We start from the raw sequence: 19,253 nt of genomic DNA, 5'->3' as shown, positions 1-19,253 counted from the left end.
AAACTGAGCCGGAGCCACTGAATGCACCCGACAGTCGTGCTGTAAACATCGGCCGCTCTATTTGCTACTGCGAGCGAGGGTTCGGCGCGTTCTGAACCCAGTGAGATGGATGGGGAGGATAAAAGCGAGTGATGTCAGAGCAGATTGAGCGCGCGGCCCCAGCTGTGGCAGGTGGTGCTCCTCGACACCCTTCCTCTATCCTTGGCATTTCCTCCTTGTTCTCGTTGCTGGTGCCGCTGCCGCCGCCGCTGACGCTACATTTATCGCCTTTGTATTGCACACATCAGACAGACGGGACAGAGGGGGGCCAAACAATGAGAATGACAGCAGAGCGGAAAGCCCTGTGCATTCTGCACACCTGTTGCTGTTGATACCGTTTCGCACCTCTTTTTGTGTGATGTAGCGTAAACATTTGCGACGCAAGCCGACCCAATCCAAGCATAAAGGGAGATCAGAAAAATCGTACCTTCAGCCCAGGGTGTGGAGGTCAGAGAAGAAGCTCCTGGTGGTGGGCCAGAGGACAGGACAAGGGTGGTACGGACAGTATGAAGGGACAAAAAGCACAGCGACATGGGCAGGAAGCACCAAATGAGAGGAAATGACAGGGTACAGGGGGGAAAGGGGGGTGCTGGAGAAAGGGAGGGGTAAAAAAAATATTCTTTCGGGGGTAAGGGAAGGGTGGTAGGCAGACGCAGGAACGAGGAAGTGGGGGGGTGAGGATTTGGTGAGGAAGTTTTCCAGAAAAAAAGAAATAAGAAAAAAAAAAAAAGAATGGACCCATACCTTGGCTGTTTAACGTCAGGTGCGCCAGACCTTGAAGGAAAGAACAGAAAAAAAAGAAAGAAAGGAAAAACAGAAGGTCATAAAAGGCACGGGAAGAAAAAAAGCATTGTCACAACGTTGGACTGCAGTTTGTGACAGACATCCCCGGGCGGACACGGATGTCGGAGTTCAAATCAAAGCAAAAGGAGGAGGGAGTATAAGTGAAAACAAAGAAACACTTCTCGAGTGGGGTGGGGGGGAGGGAGGGGGTTCGAAAAAAAAAAAGCATTTTATTCGGTGCAGCCCCCGAAGGCGATTGCTCACACAAATGCTTTTTTTTTTCTTTGAAATACCAATGGAATACACACACATAACTGTTTGGCTGAGGAGAGCTAATACCAGATAGACTGTTGTTTTTTTTTATGCTTTGTTTCAAATTTCACTTAATTTGTTTTTGGAGATCCGAGGTTTCTAAGAGAGGAAGGGGGACAGAGGTACACTAATCAAAGGGAAACAAACAGACATGTTTCTGTAATTCAAAAAACATCGGGGAAAACATTACACCTCTAGGAGGCCCCATTTCCATATTAGTTGGATAATATCTATAGCAAACTGTATTATCTTATCATGAGTTTAGGGACAAACTGTATGCATTGTAAGATACTGTTGTGAAAAATCGGGGAGCTCTCCAACTAGCAGAAGTCTCTTGTCAGTCCCAGAATGCATTGTGCAAATTTACTATCCAAATAAAGCAGAAGCAATTAGCCAACAGTTTGCCCATTAAAATCACAATGCAGTTGTTCACCATAATAGATGCCACAATAAGGAGAAGATTGCACATCGGACTCCAACAGATTCCAGCTTCATAAACCAACAGGATGCCACCCTCCCACCCCCCCCTGCTCCCACCAATACAAGCCAACATTTTGCAAAAAAACACTCAGAGGGCCTTAACAGGTGACATCAAGAATGTCATCATTACAGAAACATCACAGCACAGCAGCTTTACAACCAGCTGAAATTCAGTTTGACCAAAGCAATGAATCCAGTAACCTGTCCCCATAAGAACACACCACACCTCAATCCCCAGCTAGCACCTCTGTTTCACTTCATCTGAACAGTGAAATTTACAAATGCAATTACAACACAAGGACTGAACAATACCATCTGCAATGCATATACAAGGTTGCTCCAATGTAATTTATCTGAAATATGAGTAGGCAGCATCTGTGTTTACACAGCTTACCTGAACAAGCCTGACCATGAGCTTAACCCAAACCCAAACTGTGTCCAAACCGCATGCTATACCCCCAAATCCAGCTCACATCCTATATGTAATTATGTGTGTACTGACAAACATGCAGTAGACATTTAACATTTTTGTTAATTAGTAGTTACACAATTGCAATGAATCTCCAGTCCCTATTTGCTACTAAGTGTGACCAGGAAGCAGTAACCATTTTCCATAATCCACATTCCGATTAATGGGGGTCAGATAAATTTCCGAAACGCTGCCCAGGTAACGGACATGCTGATGACAGCACACAGCGTGGTACCACGTGGCTCATTATTTAGCCTGGAGGTGAGACATCAGCAGCACCAGGATCAGTATTCTGACACCTGTCCAACCCCAGCCTTTAAGAATGAGGTATGTAGGAACAAAAATAGCACCGGACAACACCACGCCCGAGCCACCCAAAACCTGAGCGCCCTGAGTTTGTCTGTTGTGACCAGCAGACTCTTTCTATCCCGAATGGAAAGCTCTGTCCATGCAGCGCTGAACTTAACAGGTGTTGCGTTACTTTGCAAAGGTTTTTGAGTTGTGCTTGAAATCCCCCTGCAGGAATTTGCAAAACTTTACTATGACAGTATAGCTACTGTATCTATCCCATAATGCCCAAATTTCTCTCTGGTCTGTCTCACTCTTAAGGAGTTCCAGACACTGCTAAAATAAAACGAACTAAGAAGTCCTAGATACTTAAAGGTGTCCATAAAACACTGCCCTTTAAGTAGAGGACACTCACTAAATCCACACGACACGGAGTCTGTAAATTTTCATTAGCCCAACGCACACCACTAGATATAAGGTAAGATGGACAGAGAACATTGATTACATTTTTTCTTTTATCACAGTGTTGCTCCAAAGGGGTATAAGGATGGATTTGTGAGAGAAAGCTCAGTCTTCATGCATGAGCTGTATTAAATATTCCATTGAGCAAATCCCCTGAGCAGTGAAGGCAAGTGGCCGGGGCTATCTCATGCCCTAATGGGCGAATCTCAGCGAGGGTCCTCATTTCCAAGGCATTTGACTTCAAATGGGGGGCTGGTCTGAAATCAAACAACTTCGTGGTAACGAGGCACAGAACTGCAGCATTGTTCACTGCTCATTAGCATGGGTCATGAGAACCCAAAAGTGCCATACACCCCATAGGCTCCCACTACGCACACACACACGCACCCACGCACACCCACGCGCACACACACACACTCACACACACACCATCCCAACCCCAGCCTCCTCACCACGTGCCCCCCCCCCCCCCCTTCTCTGCCAACTCCCCCCTGTAACGCGCTCCATTAGGGAGATAATAGCAGCTAAGCAATAACGGTCCGACGAGGCACACTCCGAAATATTTTATTCCCCGTTTACCCCGCTGTTAGAGGGCCAAAAAAAAAAAATGACTGAGATGCCAAGAATTGCAAATGCTGTGCCAAAGAATTAGGGCTGGGTGTCGTCGTTAATCTTTTGAACAACCAAGGAAAAAAGTAAAAGAGTGGATGACACAGTAAAAATTAAAGTTAGAAAGCAGGAGGAGTGAAAATAGAGGGATGGAAGGCCAGAGAAAATAAGTAAAATTTTAAAAACACAGGGAGGCTGTTTACTGGTTAAAAAAGTAGATTTCAGACGGCATGTGGTGATGGAAAAGACAACCATCAAAAGAAATGATGCAATGGCTTTTGAGATGCTCCAGCTTCCTATTGTGGATTTGTTCCTTTCCCAGGTAACAGTCCATTTTAAGGACTTTACCACAACTGTGCTGTTAAACACACCATTAAAGTAAGAATCTGTGGGTCATTTGATCAACTCAACCAAGGCATGAACCGTTGCCCTTACAAAGACAGGGCGGGAACAGTACCTGCACACTACCTACATACACAACCTATGTGCCCTGCTGCTGAGTGGATTTAGGATTTGTCTTTTGGCAGAGCATGATGCCAGGAATTGTCAGTGCTGTGCAAGGGAATTATGGATATGAATTGGAAGATAATCTTGTATAGAACTACAAAAAACTGAAACACACTGGAGACTGATAATAGAGAGATGCGAAGCTCATGAGAGGAAATAAAAATATACTGAAGAGGTATAGAAAATAGCAACAAAACATGGTGAGCTGAGGCTGGAAGGTGATTCGGTGGAATTAAAAAGAAACAGCCACCAACAGACATCGTGCCCTGACCTGTGAAAGAAGACACCTGCTCTTTCTGTGATTGAAACAAGGAAATTTTTCACCAACAAGAGAGCATAGGCTACATCTCTCACTAAAAATTCCAAACAGCATACAACCCTCTACCCAAACCTGAATGGCAAACAGATTTGGAAAAATGGCCTTTATTGATGGCCATCCCAGGGCCTTCACCTCCTCCTGCTGCTTATCGCTAAGCATCACACAGAGAGCTAGCGTGTATTATGTTCAGACTCACTAGGCCTCGAACCCTTGACTTTCCAGCCTGAGGCCGGACCTGTTAGCTCGCCCTATCCCAGAGTGAGTGGAGTAACGGGTGGATGTCTCTCTCTGCCAAGAAGCTCCTCCTGGCAGCAGTGCGGTGTGTCAGACGGCGGGGGAGGCGGCCAGATCCTGTACAGGATATGGAGGCTTTAGCCCAGTGAGCCATATGGACAAGAACGAGGGGGCCAGGGCCAAAGCAGGCAGCGAGATCCAGCTCATTTTCACACAACCCTGAGACAAACGCCGCGTGCGAAAAGCATTCCCTGTATCTGGGCACCCTTATGGGACTGGGCGGGGACAGCTTAAACTAGGAGCTAAAGTGAGCTCCTGAAAACACAAACCTATCGCTACACACGCACGCGCACACACACACACACACACACACACACACACACACACACGCACACATATGCGCGCATGCACACACACACACACACACAAATATACATATACACGCGCACATACACACACACTCGCGCACACACGACTATGAAATTGCCTCAACTAATCAACTAAGTATTCGATAAAAAGCCAAAAAAAAAAAACTCTCATCCTTGAAGGGCGAAGGGGTGAGACTGACAGACTGTCTCAGGGTGGGATTGTTCTGATTGGCTGTGGCTGATTGAGTGACAGATGGAGATGGGTCATCATTCTATCATTAGGAATGGACGTGCGTGCAGCCAGCGCTTCTGTTGTGCTGCTCTGGCCGTGGCAGCCATGCTATCCAGCTTGCACATCATTCTCCAGCCGTCACAGGGAGACCGACGCGCACAGCAGAGACGAATAACTGCGATATTGTCTGACACATTCTGTTTGATATGCCGGAGACTGCCTTATCAAATATGGTCTCTTAAATGGACCGGCGCGATAGGATTAGCCAGCTAGGTTGAACCAGAGCAGCTGCAATCAAAGATTCCCATATCCTACACAGAAAATTACATTTGAATTTGGGCAGATTTTATTTGATTCAATCAAACAAGCCTGACCCTTGCAGATATTCCACTAATCTAACTATAACTCCACTAAACTATATCTATGAGGCTACAACGCCAGCAGATGAAGCAGACAACCCATGTTCCATCTTTGGCAGAGACTCAAAACAACATAATCCAGTTTGAACCGTCTGATCATAACCTAAATCTACCAAACAGAAAGGTCTGATTTTTATTTTCTAAATCTAAAAATGGCCACGTCTAGCATTGTGAATTTATGCTTGAAGCCTGGGTTCAAGAATTTTTATGTAAATGGTGTAACCAGCTTACTTTGGCATGTTCAGCAACCTGTACAGCTCTTCAGACGCAGCTTCAAACCTCACCAGCAGGGGAATCTTTGTGCGTTTTTTCCCCTCAACAGACTCAAACCTGCCACGCAATTTCAAATGTCTCCCAAGCAGCCCCCCCCCCCCGAACACATTCATCATCATCAGCATTAGACATCCGCCTACAAGCACCAACAGAGTGGCATGCAGCTGGGTGCCTCCCGCGGAGTTCAAATGGCACGTCAGACAGGACAATTCTCCAAAGACCGCCACCAACATATGGCCACGTCCGGGTCCATGAATCAGCTGCATGTACAGCCCTAACAGCTGTTAAAAGGCACATGCACAATGTAAAGACCATTGTGTGCTTGTGCAAACACAGTAAAGCAGTACAGGGTACCGTCAAACAGTGAAACAGGCCACAACACACCTGCTACTGAACCCCGCTTTGTCTTGCTTCTGAAAAAGGATACAGAAAAATGAGGTCAAAACCAAGACTTACGTTAACAACGTTTACCGGTGGGTGCCACTCAAACACAGATCTGAAAGGCTGCAAAAAAACTATGGTGTCTGCAGTCTAATTGGTAAGATTATAATTACTGATGTGAAATCAATTTCAACATAGATATTCCAAGGGAAGCAGAATTGGCCATCTCATATTTGCTCTTAACCTCAACCCCCATGAAGGGCCATCATCGGCCTTCTGATCTTCCTGTCTCAGTCCTGGATCCCTGTTCATATAACAAGACTGCACACATTAAGTGCTTCTAAGTTTCTTCTGAGGACCTCTTACTTCTCAACTTATACTCAGTCTGAGAGGTTTTTCCCAGCTTCCAGATTCAATGAAACCAGAAAACCCAATACCATGGCACTCATTACATTAGTGGCATTTACCAGAGCAACTTACATAGGTTACAATTTTTACATGTTATCCATTTATACAGCTGGATACTTACTGAGGCAGTTTTGGGTTAAGTACCTTGCCCAAGTGTACAGCAGCAGTGCCCCAGCCTGGAATCGGACCAGTAACTTTTTGGTCACAAGCCGAGTTCTATGCTACACTGCCACCCACTCAATATCAGCAACGAGCTATAAAGGTTTCAGTAACAGAATGTAAGGATGGATGATATCCTATTATAAACACTCTGCAGATTACATGTAACATCACTTAACTCATTTCCCACACTTAACTCATTTCCCACACATATGGTGTATCTACATTATAATTACATATTATCTACAGCATTGCTAGTACACATTACACAGCATTGCAGTGTAATTACATAGATATAAACTGCCTTCATAACAACTAACAACACATTAATAACTTTGCAACATTTTAAATGTTATTCACGATTGGAATGCTCAATACTTGCTTAATATACACAAATATGTGCTGGTGGACACTGAAAAATGACTTCACTTTTGAACCAGCTTTTTTTAAGATTACTTATTTGTTTTGAAGTTACTGAAGGGTAACTAACTGGGAAATGATGGTGTAATAAAGGTTTTCAATTCAGTCTCTAATGGTCACCTTTTCAGTGCACTGTGATATACAACAGCCCAGAGAAGTAACTGAAATGTAAGATTTACAGGGTAATCTTTTGTTACCCATTCATACTACTCTGCTCTACTGCATAAAAATCATTCTTTGAGTGATGTGTACCAGTAACTGTGAAATAGTTTACCACGTTTAACTGGGCTGTTTGGTTTTTATTAGCGTTTATCATTTTAGGATTCTCCACTCAAACAAACAAACCAGAGGGCATATTTGAAAGGTCTTAAAAATGACTCTTTCCCTTGTAAAATGTATGAGATGCAAAGTAATACTTTGGAAAACTTTGCAATAACAAATAATGCTGCAAAAGTTTATTCATATAGAGGTGTGCACTGGCCTTGATAGAATAAACACTAACCCCCAAACATATGCCAGAATGTGCTACCCATACACATGCAGAAAAGTCATCTGTAAATACATTTACCCAGAAGATGTTTAATGACAATTCCCACTGAAGGCAAACAAACACCTCTGAATCTATAATGCATGTCCCTCCACTTCTCCAGCGATACACAGACTACAGCAGACTTGACTTAATAATTTAACAGAGAGCTTTACTGGCGCAAAAGTGGTATCATAACATATCTGAAAAATGGATATTGATGGATTGAAACCCTCTACTCTGTTGATGTGGTGAATCATTCAGACAGGGGGCACAGGGTTTTTAGGCTTGGCAGCGCCACATTTCAATCCCCCCAGCTCTCCTAAATGTCTACACACAGGACAGCCGCCCATTCCCATGGTGCACTGTGGGCTGTGTGGTCAGGAAGCCGGAGGTGTAGGGCGATGTGTCCATCAGGTGACAGCAGGCAGCGTGAAAGGGACGTGGTGGCTGTAACCACGGTGACAGGGGGAGTGGTCGAGAGGAGTTGTGCAATGTTGCAGGATGTCCTGCTGTGCGCTCAGTGATGACATTCAGGGGTTTAAAGGGACACACAAACGCAGCTATGACTGTGCCGTCGCCAATGCTTTATGAATCCTCACAAACCTCGTCCTGTTTCTGTGTTCACTCATACCCGGCTCTATTTATTGCTGTGGTGTTTGGCTGGCGGTGGAACAGCACGGACCCATCAGCCTTTAAAACACTGGCACGCACGGTGCGTCAATGCATCTGTGGCAGACGCACAGATAAGGCCCACTCTCCCCCCGCTGCAGTCCAGCTCTCCCCACCCCCGAAACTCTCCCCATTGTCATTTGCAGAATTCGCATTCAACCGAAGATAAAAGGAAAGACGAACTCCCTTTGACACAAATGATCAAGCTTTTCCGTGAGTCGCTCGGTTTAACACATTCTGTTCAGTAAAACACAGCTAATTCATCAGCGATACCTTTACAGAATTAATACGCACCGACTCCTCTGAGACACTTGTTTGCTGTTACATCTCCGGAAGACTGGCAATGGCTAATGACATGTATAGCGGCGGTTGCATCATAATTATATGGTGAATATATAATTACAAATTATTTTCGGGGAGAAGAGTTCTCAAGTGATTCCAAAATGATACTACTGCTCAGGAAGACAAGGAAAATAAACATCCCATGCAATTTATTAGTTAAAAGCACAGCCTCATATTGAGTGCTCAACCCTTAGGCAAGATAACATCAAAACAACCATGCACCTTGCATGATTAAATAACTCCAGCCAAGGAGACAATGGCAAAATTAGCTACTTCAAGGCAACGCCGATGTTGTGTTGACATCGACATGATGCAAACACAGTTACATGCAGAATGCTGAATCTCTATTGGCCAAAAAAGCCCGTGGGGCATGCCTGTGACACATTGCAACTTCGGTAACGTGTCTTATCAAGGTCTTTCAAAAACAGATATAGAACCATGATCAAATAAACAGACCTTGGGTCTCATCTTCCTCAATTACTACTAGGGTATATACATGCCAGCAGAAGGCAGGGGACTGACAAGAGGAGCAAAGTGATATTATTTTTTATCCAAACTGAACCTGAGGAAAAGCCATACCCATTCAACTCAAAGACAATCATCTACCTGACGGATGCCTTTCCACACTGTATGCAAGTCCAGCACCTTAATGACATCACTGGATCCACTCCACCAGATGGTAATTTTAATCACCTGTCATTCCAGGTGCTGGTAAAAAGGCATCCCTAAAATCCTTTGTATATCCAAGACCAGGAGAGGACACCACTGCTCAACAGAGAGAGCTTCTGCTGGATGTGCCAAAAAGCCAGAATGTTTTTCAGAGACTCAGTCAGAGAAAGCATTAGTCCTTTCCAAAACAAAGACTCATATTTTCACACCCCTCTCAATGGAGTACACAAGTGAAAGGGTCTTTTTTTTTGTACAATGCTGAAAAAAAAATATCCGAAACTCACAACCCACACAGATACACACACACACGTGCGGGCACACACGCACACATACACACACACGCACACACACAGTGCCCAGCTCCGGAGCATCTGCTTGCTTTGTCTCCTCTGCTACAGAATATCTCTTATTTATGTTGATAGCTGAATGCGATTTGTCTCGGCTTCATATCCAAATGCTTTGAAAACACAAGGAAGGTCACGGTTCTACAGCAGATAGCGAAACAGGAAACACAACTGACAAATAGTCAGTGACACCGACTTGGCGTGTCAGTTAAACATGGGCCCGCGACAGCGCAACAAGCTTAGCACACACGTGAAAAAAGGATAAATAAAATTAATAGCTAAAACCACCACTCGTCTCAAGCAAGCAATTATAAAACTAAATGCCCACAAGCTCCTGCACGCTTCAGACAAAATTCTCCAGCGTATTCTCACATGGCAGCTCTTCTGAGCTAATTTACGGTGAATTACTTTACTTTGAATTAACGTCATGTTCTCTTCCTTTCTTTATTAATGTTTGTTTTATTGTACCACATCCAAATGCTCTCCCCATGCCTGCTGGATGCTCCTAAACCCTCCACCCCTGCCAGCTAAAAAGTCCCCTCCGAGCTAAGCTCAGATTGGTGTGCTCACGAATAATCCATTCCGATTTTAATGCAAATATCACCCACCTCAAGCATTTGTTAGTGCTTAATGTTTTATCCAAATGATTTTTTTATTCCTGATTGCATTCAGCCCTTGCATTGTAGTAATTTGCATAAATGACATTTAGCGATATGTGTGTTCTTCGCTTTGATAAAAGTTCAGCATTGGCTTCGTACACCCGTCTGCTATAAGCAACCACATTATTTCAATTTACAGAGCTCTGTCTTCTGTCAGGGAACGAACCACAGTAGGTAGAAATCAGAGCACATATTAATGAGGACTTAATGTCCTCCAACCGTGATGATATATTCATGTATCTACTTCATTAGATAAACACATTTAGCATATCAAATCAAGACTTCTGAAAGCTGAATAAGTAGTGGGAGACCAAAAAAAAAACCTGAAAGAAAGTGAGAGAGACCATGGAGAGAGTGCCGATGTGAGATCCGCTGTGGTGATTGATATGCTGCTGCTCAACAGATCTGATCATTCTGGGATTGCCGTGCCAAGGAAGCCCGCATCACCGAAAGACAACGTGGGAGGAGCAAGAGGAGATCAAAACCCAGGAAAGGACGTTCAAAGACTTTCTGCATGAGCCGTCGGCCAACCGACAGCATGTGCTCACGCAAGTCCAACAAAACACCTTCCCCGGGGTTCCTTTTCAAGCACTTTTTCATGATAGGAGTCAGGGGAAAGCACTGATGGGAAAAGAGGAACAGTCCCTGGTGTGCTGTAAACGGGGAAAAAAGTACACCCTCACTGACGTTATTGAACGGGCACATATTACAATACAGTATGTACTGTTAAATGCATGGTATATGTGGACTTACATGCATGCAGATTTACAATCCGGTGATACATCTTTGTGGCACCTGCACAATTAAACTCATATGCTAAAACAAGAGGGAAGGACATTCAAATTCCAGACATTGTCCTCTCTATCTGGTACTCTACTGTAATACTGAACACATGGAAGCTGCACATCCATTCATAGATGCACATCTAAAATGTGTTTAACCCTTTCGTGTGTACAGTCAAACCGGTGTGATTAGTACACTGGATTGGAAAAATCCTAGCTAGTGTTAGCTTTGAGAAAAAAGTGATTTAACGTTAAAAAGTATAGCAAATGCGGCGGTGAAAACTATAAGCAGCTTAATAACACTAATGAAAACATAACAAACCATGTAACGTAATACACACGCTACATAGCATGAAATAAGTCACGTGCAAAAGGGATAATTCCCACTGTCCCTCAGAGGAATGAAATCCAACAAGGAGTTGATACAGTTTCATTTCAGGTCGCTTGTCTGAAGCTTGAAGAATACTGCATTGTATTGAAAAGGTTCATTCCGGGCTGCGTAACCAGCAACACTGAAGTGTACTGATAAAGCAATAGTGAAATCAGCTCATCATATTTCACCTGTACGTCTCACTCACACACTGTGACTGGACAGTGCAACAGACTAGAGGAGAGTTAATGTCACAAACACACATTCTGCCAGAGGAAGTGCGTTTCCAGAGATTCAGCTGAAACGCCAACACCACTGTCAGAACACAACAGATGGCCAGTCTGGAATGTGAAGCTTTGGCAAAAAAATAAATGATAGTCTGGTCACCAAAAAAAGAAACTGATAGACTGGAGTGATTACATTTTTCTTTTTAAGGGGTCTGTGTGACAGGTACGGCCCCTGGCTTGGCATCAAAATGCCACACGTCCTATCAAGGATGCCCTTCTTTAAAAGTGAAAGCCACCGGAAGACAAGAAGGGTGGTCCGGTTAGCAGATAAGGTGCAGTAATAAGCAACACCCCATTTTACCTTCCTCAGAACAATGCCTTGGTAATTACTCTATGTGAATTGAATAAATAGCAAAAAAAAGCAGCAAATCAGCTGCACCAGAATAGCAGGAGGGGGCGGGGGAGAGGGAGGAAAGAGAAGGGGTGGGGGAAAAAAAAAGTTGATCACGAGAAAATTAAACGGCACTGAACCTTGTAAACAAATATTTCAACAATGTAAGACACAATGTACAAGGTGGCGGAGTTGCTGTGCTGTGAAATAGCTGTGCCTCTCTGTTTAAAATCATATTTCACGTATGGCAGCAGCAGGGGAAAAAGATACAGGCAAACAGACATCAACAAAGGAGCCAAACGCTATGAAACACAGCCTTTTTATCACTTTCATCTAAATAAGCTCCCAGGCGCATGCAGTTAGGCACCCGTACTTTCAGCCTGACATATATATATGGATATATTTTTATCTCATATGTAGTTAATTCTGACAGAGGTGATGGTACAGCGTGGTCCTGATTACCCATGGTACTTAGAGGGGAGGAACTATGAACTCTCTACTCAACATCGGCACTGCTAAATCATGTGTGTGAAATTTCACCTGATATTTCTGCAAAAGTTTCTTCGTGTAGGTAGATGATGCTATCCTGGGCACTCTGATACTGTATAATAACCACATTAAAAGTATGTACAGGTTTTCACTTTTTATTAAAGAAAAAAAATCAAATTCTGTATCTAAATAGTGTTTAAATAGCAAGGTGTTTGCTCTGAACAAAGTTCACAGGTTTGATAGCACCGTTGTAATTGCTGAGAAGGGCAGGGATCTGACAGCAGTGGAAAAGGCTTTGTTTCACTGGGACAGGGATGGGTAGATGGACTAGGGCCTCCTCTTAGTGCTTTCAGACCCTCTGCGATTTGCCAGGTTGCTCTGATGACATCACTGGAGCAGCACCTGACTGTAGTGATTGCACTGCTCTGAGTGACGTGTATCGTGGAAAAAAAACAGCCTTTGGCTGCATGGGAAAGTATTGAAGGATTGCATTCGTCCTGCTTCAGCGCAGGTTGAGAGGTTGTTGAAGTGAGACGAGCCTGGTATACAACTGCCTATTCCAATACAGGGTTTCATTAACTGGGGGAGAAGCCTAATGGATTCTGTATGTATAGCCTTTTTTCAGTTTCACATTCTGTTGCTGTATTATGTCCGCATTGATGAAAATAAAACATTTGGTACCACAAAAAAATATCTGTATGTAAATACTGCTAAAAACATCTTCAGAAATGGTGACAACTGTCCAAGTTAGCAACATTGCTCAAATGCCCTTTGTCGCTTTCATTAATGACTCCCATTCTAAATGGAGAAGTTTTCACTTTGAGGTCACAGCAATATTAATAGTAAGATACTGGATTATTAGGATATTAAGCTATGTAGGAGAACGTGCAGGGAGAGAGGAGGAACACCCTGTCACAGTGTCCTGACGAGATCGAAATCGAACGGCTCCGTTTTTTTTTTTTTTTTTTTTCTCCAGGAGTCGCTTGATGGTTTGAGGCCGTGTATGTAGACGTGTGCATTGAAATGCGGCACCCTGTCTGCGTTGGCATAGCAACCGGCTCCTGTGTTCCCCCTAGCATGACGACGGCCATATTGGTCTAGCTGAAAAGGAACATCTCTCTCTCTCTCTCCCTCTCTCTCTCTCTCTCGATCTCTTTCACGCAGTCTCTCCTCTCTGTCTGCCTCTCCCCCCTTCCCTCTCCCCTTCTTCCTCCTCTCTCTCTCTCTCTCTCCATTTTCCCCCTCTCTGTCACCTCCTTTGTCTTAGCCTGTCTCTTCCTCCCTCTCTCATGCACTTTCTTTTTTCCAGCAGTTAAACTCTCCATTGTGCATTTTTATGATGCGATCCCCTTAATACATGCTTCTACCAGTCCTATCCTCAAGGAGGATTTGCATTTAAAATCAGGTTATAAAATGAAAAATATGATAATTATATATGGAGATATTTGACTCAGGAATGATAATTAAAATATTTTACCCAGTGCTCTCTGGGTCGGAGAAGAGATCACAGCTACAGGTCAGTACAAGACGTTCTCACCCTCAATAAATCTCTGCGGCTATAATCTGGCTTTTAGAAAGAAATTTGTTGTTGCTACCAGGATTCCTACACCCCATTAAACTGATATTGTCAGTGTCGTATTCCTGCAATCAGTGTGCATCCTGGTTAACAAGACTGACCAGACACAGGGCTGGGAAACAGAAAGCGAGAGAGCAAACCTTTATTTACCGGCGTGCTCTTTGACCGCCTCGGCTGTTTACCGCAGAGCCGGCATTAACATTTAAAAATAAAGTGAAGCAGAATGGGGCTGGTAAAACGCCTGAACAATGAGCAATTTGTTGGTAATAACTAGGTGAGGCTGTCTATCGAAGGTCCCTCACACCTCCTCAATAGCAAATTGCTCAGAATTAAAAGCTCGTCGCCGTCAGGGATCGAATGGGTTTGACCTTTACAGGTAAGCTTTGAAATCTTCTGTGTCTATAGAGGACTACATGTCTGCCTGTTAAGGGTCAACTCTTGTGCATCAACCCCTTTTATAAAGAAATCCTCTTGTCTTCCACAGACACGGAATCTGGAGCAAATATCAATCCGTCCATCAATAATACATCTCAGATGAAAGAGGGTTCTGGTGGCGGCAGAATGTTCCCTCAGACTCGAGACAGAGCCTCATCGGCTTGACACACAAGGCAGGAGAGAGAAAATGCCTCCTTTTAGTGGAGCACGGAATATCAGACTCCTCTGGAGTTTATCAGGCCAATGGGATCAATCTTTCAAGCGCAACTCCGACCGGAGAAAATCCCGAGATTCAGCCCGGGGGCTGGCAAACAGAGGACTCAACAAAACCAAAGTGTCTCTTCCCGGACATCAAGTAAAGCAAGCAAAACAAACTATTTGGAGAGCAGGTAAGGTGAAGGACTGGCAGGTGGGTCAACAGCCCGTATCAGATCCGTGCCCCTGGCCGTGCCCCGTCTCCGAGCCCTCCCTCAGATGCACCCGCCTGCCAGCTCCCCCCCACCCTCCCCACACTGGCCGTGGATGAAAGGGACCAGGCAGTGGCAGTGCTGTCACCGGGCCCGACACACTCTTCCTCTGGCCTGGTTCCGGTCCACACCAAGTGAGGGGGCGAGAACCGAAGTCAGTGCCTGCGATGACAGCTCATTCCAAAGGCTCTCGGAGGGGAGAGGGATTAGCGGTTCGAGTTTGGGGCAAGTACTGGGGAATAAAGGGTGCTCCTGTCCCCCCCCATGGCTGTACCTCAAGTCTGCGCTGCTTTCAGAGAGGTCTTCGAGAGTCTCCGAAAAAGCCTGTCTGCAAAGAATCACACACGCTGCTGGTTTTATAGGTGTGTAACACAATAACTAACAAGCCTCTTTTAATGTCAGCCACTTAAGCCCAGTAATTGAGCCAGCTTGCGAAAGTATGGCCTGCGTGGTTTGCCTTGATACAGATCGTTTACTTTGGGGAATGTATTAGGGATGGTGTCTTTTTTCCTCCTTCCCAAATGGAGAGTTTGGGCTGTCCCATTTTTTAATGTGCGACGGGATGTTAATTTGATTTTATGCCCAAGCAACGCTGCCGTACAAAAGACGTGCTGAAAATGCCTTAGTCAGCATTGGGAAAAGATTACTGAGAAACCATGGGCCCAAAAACTGATGAACTGGGAAGCATTGTTTTTGGAACTAGATATACACCCAACAGCCACCAGATTTCAGAATAGTAATAAAATGACTTCTTTTGTAACAGCATTAAATTTACTGTGACCATCATAATCTTTCATTTTTTAAGCACTGATAATATTTGCATGATTAATCAGGAGAAATACATTACTACAGCATAATTTCAAAACAAGAACAGATTCCTTCAAATTACTGAACTGAAATGGGTTAGCATTAGTTTATAAATGCAGCAGGAAGGCCACCACAAAATCCTGTCTTCTTGACCGTTCTCTTCTCTGGCCATGAAAACTTTTTTATTATTTGACTTGAAGTCGTTATTCATTCCCGCTTGACACTACATAGAAAAAAAAAAACCTAAAACATTTTCTTCTATTTTTTTTCATATGATACTGTTCCCAGCCTCCCCTCCCACTGTCTGGGTCAGAAAACCAAAATATACAGTCCGCTGGGAACTTCGCTGAAGATAAATATGCTACAAAATGAGTTATTTCTTTCTTCTGTGGACTGCTGCAGACCATACTTGCAACATTATCTTTTCTTTTATACTTGAAACAGTACTCACTGTTGAAGCTGGACTGACCAGTCTAGATGTAAATGGTCTGGAAGGACAGAGGCTGGGGCAAATTTTACAGCCATTACGGTGAAACAGGCACATCTGGGCTTTAGTAATGGCACACAACAGAGGAATGCGAAAGAGGCCAGAATTCAGACACTTATTGCCTGGGCACCAGGGCACATTATCACCCGCAAAGCCTGCTGGGAAAATATCCTCCCTCCGGTGGTGGTTGTTACCATGGCAGCCAAGCACGGAGTAAATGTGTCCATCAAAGCAATTATGATGGAAAGAAGCCTGACTGTCTCGTGGGGACAGTGTGTGTGTGTGCAGTGGCCTCTCTGGCACGGGGCACACACTCTCTATGGGCAGCATCCGAGTCGTCAATGAAACTACACACAAACATACTTGCTCAGTGAATCCAAACACAAAACACAAAGTTTTAGGCATGTTATTATTCCACCAAGAACATACCTGTTCTCTTCTGTTTGCTGATTGTGGAGCTCAATAGCACGTTTGTGACCGGCATCAATTTGAGCTGCGATATTAGCCCTTCCAAGCAAGCCTAATCTAACAGCATTTTCAACATGCAAACCACTGCTTTCGTGTTTGGCCAGTCGTTCCGATGTTTCAAATCCTTGAATCCTGTTGTAGTTGAATCCCCCCCCCCCCCCAAAGAGCACTCTGTACTAAAAGAGCAGTTTTTGTCCTTTCCAGACTGAATGATGATGAAATCCTCTGGCTGGTGTGGTCCCAAACGTTTAATCTCTAATTTTTGCTCTAATGGCAAGGTACTAAATTTAACTTAAATTGTCGACTTGATTCATTACAATATTGTGTTGCTATTAGTAGTGGCTAACATAACTGTGATGACTAACAATGGTTAGCTGTGTAGCAACGCTGATACCGTAAACGACGTCATTCTATTATTTTTTATTGGCTTCTCTCAGCACGGAGCCAACATGATCGTGGCCCACAGCTCATTATTGAAAGCGCGTTAAACATGAGCACAGTGTTTAACTGCTCGCTTGGTTAAACGAACACTGACGGGCCGACCACATGCTCACCAAACGAAGACTGCCAGGAGAAGTATTGACCTTTACATAACAGGTACAGGAAGATATTTGGAATGTATCGGACAGCGCTACCGTTGTCATATGTAATAAACACGCAACAATGTTAGTTACAAAGAAAAAAAAAAATTACTTGTTACACTGAATTACTGATCATGTCGTGCACTGCTCCGCACGACATCGGGTGGGGCCAGGCTCCACCGGCCCCTAATGTAGGGACGCCCCTGTGTGTGTGTGTGTGTGTGTGTTTAATGATTTTGGAGATGCAGAGGTTCCCTGGTGGTACACCCCAAAACCCCCCATCCCTCACCCTGGCCCGAACACTGAGCCTGATGGTAGATGTGGGTCGTGTTCCAATCCGAACACTCAGAAAAAGAGGACTCCATCAATTCCACATATTAATGACAGGAAACACAGGATATATGCCCTCTCTGGGAAAACAACACTCTGGCCAAGGATAAAGCATAGCAGAAAGGCACGGAAGAAATGCAGGCAGAGCCAGCGTGATAAAGCACCAAGCATATACACCTCTGCCAGATGAAAAGGGAATTCAAGAATTAAGAGCATGGGCTGGCGTTTACAGACCCAGACTGGCCCGGGTCCAAGACTGATTCAATCATTTAGCCAATCACCTTGCTCTCGGAATACAAGCTTGGCATTTTGTTATGCTTTGCAATTTACTGTATGCACACCGTTACTCTAACAAGACGTGTCAGATATATTTGGTGGACGCATCAGAGAGATCAATATCGTTTTTATGCAATCATTCATGCTGTTTGCACAATGCTGTGACTGGTGTTTTTAACACCGATTCCATCTGCTTGCGTCCCCCGGGAACCGTGCAAAGCCGGATCGTGACATCCATAGCATATGTGGAAACATGCATCAAATTGAAGTGAATGTGTATGTACTTCAATGCCTGCGTCTGCATATTAGGGGGAGGTTGTGTGTGTGTGTGTGTGTGTGTGTGTGTGTGTGTGTGCACATTTATTTCAATTGTATCTGTATGTCTTCCTTGAGAGAACAGAGCATCTTTCATGGCCTCCTTCATGATAGAGCAAGACTCATATACTGTACAGCATGGTGCCTGAGCAACACATATTACAGATAACTGAGCATGCCCGTTTCTGTGAGCGGGTGTGAACATGTCCATGCGCGCGTGTGTGTGTGTGTGTGTGCGTGCGTGCGTGCGTGCGTGCGTGTGTGCGCATGTGTAACGTGGGTATGCGAGTTTGGTATGTGACCCCATGCGTGTGGCGTGTGTGTGTGTGCGCGCACGTGTGCATGGTCCCTGTTCTTATCTCCTTACAGCAGGCCTGCTCCAATCACAAAACCACCAAAGAGCCTCTGGTTGTCACTCATCACGTCATGCAGCCTGGGCAAATGCCACGGCGGAGAGAGAGAGCCGCGCCAGGCAGGGCCCGGACGTCCTCGTCGATAACCCTGAGCGGACAGCCGACACGGGGGCCCTAATCTCCCCTGCCCCCACTGGCGTGCACCGAGTCCCCTCCATCACAGCAGCCTGAAGGAATCCCTGTAGGATTCACTCGCAAAGAAAAAACCACCTGCAAGAACCGGCCTCCGCTCCAACGGCGGGCTGTCCTGGGAGGGGTGGGGGGGGGGGGGGGGGAGAGGGGGGGGCCTTTTCATTCCCGAAATAACGCCTCTGCATTCTGAGGCATGGGGGTTGCCACAGGAACAGCGGCAAAGGTGTGGAGTCTGTTAGATTTTAATTAGATATTTATACGCTGTGCCAGTGTTGTAGAAGCAAGTTGTAGCTGCCCCATAACCCCCCCAGGAGCACGGCTTGGAAAGGCGCT

General features: G+C 44.8%; 1 protein-coding gene across 21 annotated transcripts in view; it reads right to left on the bottom strand.

Moving 5' to 3' along the window:
- Nucleotides 1-19,253, bottom strand: part of nrxn2b (neurexin 2b) — a 618,578-nt gene that overhangs the window by 464,879 nt on the left and 134,446 nt on the right. For 18 of the 21 annotated variants that reach the window (XM_036547806.1, XM_036547808.1, XM_036547817.1 and 15 more), the window contains exon 4: nucleotides 784-813. The exons of the other annotated variants lie outside the window; for them this stretch is intronic. In XM_036547806.1, coding sequence (XP_036403699.1) covers nucleotides 784-813 — 30 coding nt within the window. The remainder of the gene's footprint in view (nucleotides 1-783; nucleotides 814-19,253) is intronic. 21 annotated transcript variants of the gene reach the window in all.

Source organism: Megalops cyprinoides, chromosome 16 (genome assembly GCF_013368585.1).
Source record: "Megalops cyprinoides isolate fMegCyp1 chromosome 16, fMegCyp1.pri, whole genome shotgun sequence".
Classification (NCBI taxonomy): Eukaryota; Metazoa; Chordata; class Actinopteri; order Elopiformes; family Megalopidae; genus Megalops; species Megalops cyprinoides.
This window is presented reverse-complemented; position numbering and strand designations above follow the sequence as displayed.